Source organism: Apium graveolens, chromosome 1 (assembly GCF_009905375.1).
Source record: "Apium graveolens cultivar Ventura chromosome 1, ASM990537v1, whole genome shotgun sequence".
Taxonomy (NCBI): Eukaryota; Viridiplantae; Streptophyta; class Magnoliopsida; order Apiales; family Apiaceae; genus Apium; species Apium graveolens.
This window is the reverse complement of record NC_133647.1, coordinates 108,260,549-108,263,777: the sequence shown is the minus strand read 5'-3', so window position 1 is coordinate 108,263,777 and position 3,229 is coordinate 108,260,549. Positions and strand designations below refer to the sequence as shown.

General features: G+C 38.6%; 1 protein-coding gene across 1 annotated transcript; it reads right to left on the bottom strand.

Moving 5' to 3' along the window:
- Positions 1 to 2,187: 2,187 nt before the first annotated feature.
- LOC141696727 (uncharacterized) lies at positions 2,188 to 2,730 on the bottom strand. The gene has a single exon (XM_074500882.1). It carries the CDS (start codon positions 2,728 to 2,730, stop codon positions 2,188 to 2,190), a length of 543 nt encoding a protein of 180 aa, XP_074356983.1.
- Positions 2,731 to 3,229: the final 499 nt, after the last annotated feature.

The window sequence follows — 3,229 nt, the reverse complement described above, 5'->3', positions numbered from 1 at the left end:
GAATTAAACCAAAGTCGCTTATGAATCTATACTTTAACCAATTAGACTCTAACACTCGCTTTGCGCTCAACGATTCCATTAAGTCGCTCGAGTACCCTCGGCTCCACCATTTTTAATAAATTAACCATTAAGGGTTTTAAGGTGATTTTTTCACGAGTGCCTTACCAACTGCCTAATATACTTTACATAAATGATTCATACTCCAATTAGTCCTTTAAGGTCTTTAACCTATGTTTCAAAGTAAGGCGAGGGGTAATGGTTCTTTCGCGTACATCGGATTCAAACCAACCACATATCGAAATGAAGCTCGTAACATGAACTATCTAATCAAGGCAATGGTCAACATCTTACAGGGGGTTCTAGGGTCCTGATGTTAAGAGCAAAAATAGTCTAAAGTAAATCGGACATTACAACGGCTATGTTTACGCGATTATCAATTTTCATTCTACTCCAAACCAACCACCAATCAATCACAATTCATTCATACAACCAAAATCCATCCATACCATACTACAACAGCCCCAACACCTCAAGTTCTCCAATTTATATTATTCTCAAACATGAATTAAACTATACTTAAGTTCATTAATCAATAATCCAAGATTTACAACTCCAATTCATTACAAAACCAACCAAACTCTAAGTCTACAAGAATCATGCTTCTCATGAACCATAACAACAAAACTAAACCTAATACTCAAAGTAAAGTTAGGGTTTGGAGGGGTTATACCTTCCTTGGAGAGTGGAGAATCAAGTAATTAGCTTGGAATCATCCTTAAAAGTCCTTATCCAAGCTTAATCTAAACAAAAACTCAAGAACAAAAATTTAAGTTCTTGAAAAACACTATTCACCCTCGTCTTCCATGATTTTTAGGAAGAGATTGTGAATGAATTAGAAGCTCAAACTTATAGGATAGCTATATCTATGCATAAGGAGTATTAGATAATTACCTCACTAATTAACAAGGCTTAGATCTTAGATTTTGGTTTTTTTCTTCTTGAAATGGAAAAGAGGCCGAGAGCTTTCTTTGAAGAAAAGAGAAGTTAAGTTTGTGTTTTGGTGAAATGAATTGTTGGTTGGTTGTTTTTGGCTTTTGTTTTGATTTATTACTTTTAACCATGGTAACTTTTGCATGGCCAAGAATCAACCAACAACACCCTTCCTTTTTGTCATGCTTATGTCACCTTGTTATGTCATCCTCCCACACTTATCCTCTTCTTATTGGTTTGATGACATCATCCTCACTAACCTCTTTGATTAGCTTCTAATTACTTGGCTAATGACCGTTGATCTGTTATACGGTTCGCTTAACTTTCGTTTTTGTTTATCGTTTGAGGGATCATACCCGGGATCTTATTACTTAGGTTTCCTTAACCTTTCTCAATACATTATATTCCTTTTATGATCCTCTCTTATAATCCTTGAATTTAAATCCTTTATATCCTGTTATCTTATACTCAATGATTTCGGTATCTGGTGGATTTTCGGGAAAAATCAAAGTGTTCGAATTTGGATTCTGATGATCTTTACATACACTCATTTATCATATAGAGTACTAATACGATCTCAGAATAACAATAAAAGAACCCCTACATAGGGTGGCATGTATTCAGCAAAAACACTATTCATAAGGGTTACAAAAAATTCAAAATTTTGGGGTTATTACATTTACTTTCTTTGAGTCTTTTTTCGATACCTCGGAGTAGGATTCTGTTAGTGACTTCTACTTGGCCGTTTCCTTGGGGATATGCAACTGATGACTTTTTGTGCTTGATCCCGCGCTCTTGAAGGTAGGACTCGAATTCTGATCCGATGAATTGGGGTCCATTGTCTGATACTAGGACTCACGGTATCCCGAACCTCATCAAAATGTTGTCCATAAATATTATGCAGTCTTGTTGATTGATTGTTCTCATTGCTTTCGCTTCAACCCATTTGGTCATGTAGTCAATTAAAACTAACAAGTACCTGAAATCTCCTTTGGCCCAGGGGAATGGTCCCATGATGTCAATACCCCAGACAGCGAAAGGGATAGGTGACAGGACTGAGGATGGTAGGACTGGGCTGATCCGGGACACATTGCTGAAAAGCTGGCATTCCTTGCACTTCTTGACAAACTCTATTGCATCCTGATGAATAGTTGGCCAGTAGTAGCCTTGTCTTATAATCTTATGAGCTAGGGCCTTTTAAGACATGTGGTCTCCGCATATCCCTTCATGCACTTCTGCCAAACAGTATTTTGCTTCTTCTGGGCCAATACATTTCAGGATAGGAGATGAGAAGGTCCTACGGTAGAGTACTCCTTCTTCGAGGAAGAACTTAGCTGCTTTTGCTTTCAGTCTTTGAGCTTTTCCTTTATCTTCTGGGAGCTCTCCTTTCTCCAAGTAGTTGATGAAGGGAGTCATCCAGTTGTGGTTGCTTTCGATCTCCAAGACCTCTTCGGATTTAATAGATGGTTTATGGAGTTCTTCGAAGTAAACTGAGAAGTCTAGATCTGATGAGTTCCGGACTAATATGGATAGAATATCCGCTTCTTCATTTTCTTCTCTACATATCTGAAGGACTTGATGTTTTGGTATTGAGGCTAAGTAGCTTTGAACCAGTGCTTGGTACTTATCCAAGATAGGGTCTTTTGCTATATATTCTCCATTTGTTTGCTTGACCACTATCTGGGAGTCGCTGTAAATTTTAAGTCCTGGATCCTTAGAGTCCTGGAGAGCTTTAGTCATGTGATCAATGCCTCATATTCTGCTTGGTTATTTATTGCGGGAAAGCCGAAACATATAGCTGTTTAGATTGTGAATCCTTCAGGACTTTTGAGTATGAGACCGGCTCCCGACCTCTCGCTTGTTGAAGAACCATCTACTTTCAAGGTCCAGGCTCCCGGATTTATATCCTTTTCCGGCTCCTGATCCATGTCCATTGGTTCTGGATCTTCTTCTGGAAAGTTGCATTCGATTATGAAATCTGCAAGTGCTTGAGCTTTGATGGCAGTCCTGGGAATGAAGCTCAAATTGAACTGGCTCAACTCCACTGCCCAATTGACAAGTCTTCCCGAGACATCCGGCTTGTGAATTATTTTTCTTAAGGGCTGATTTGTCACCACTTTAATCTCTCTTCCTTGGAAGTAGTGCCTGAGTTTTCTTGAAGTTGTGACTTAGGCAAAGGCAAACTTCTCCAATCTTGGGTATCTTGTTTCTGCATCTTTGAGTACCTGTCTTACATAGT

What these genes read in the sequence shown, in the direction of transcription:
- LOC141696727 (XM_074500882.1), bottom strand. Translation starts at nt 2,730, where the DNA reads ATGACTAAAGCTCTCCAGGACTCTAAGGATCCAGGACTTAAAATTTAC.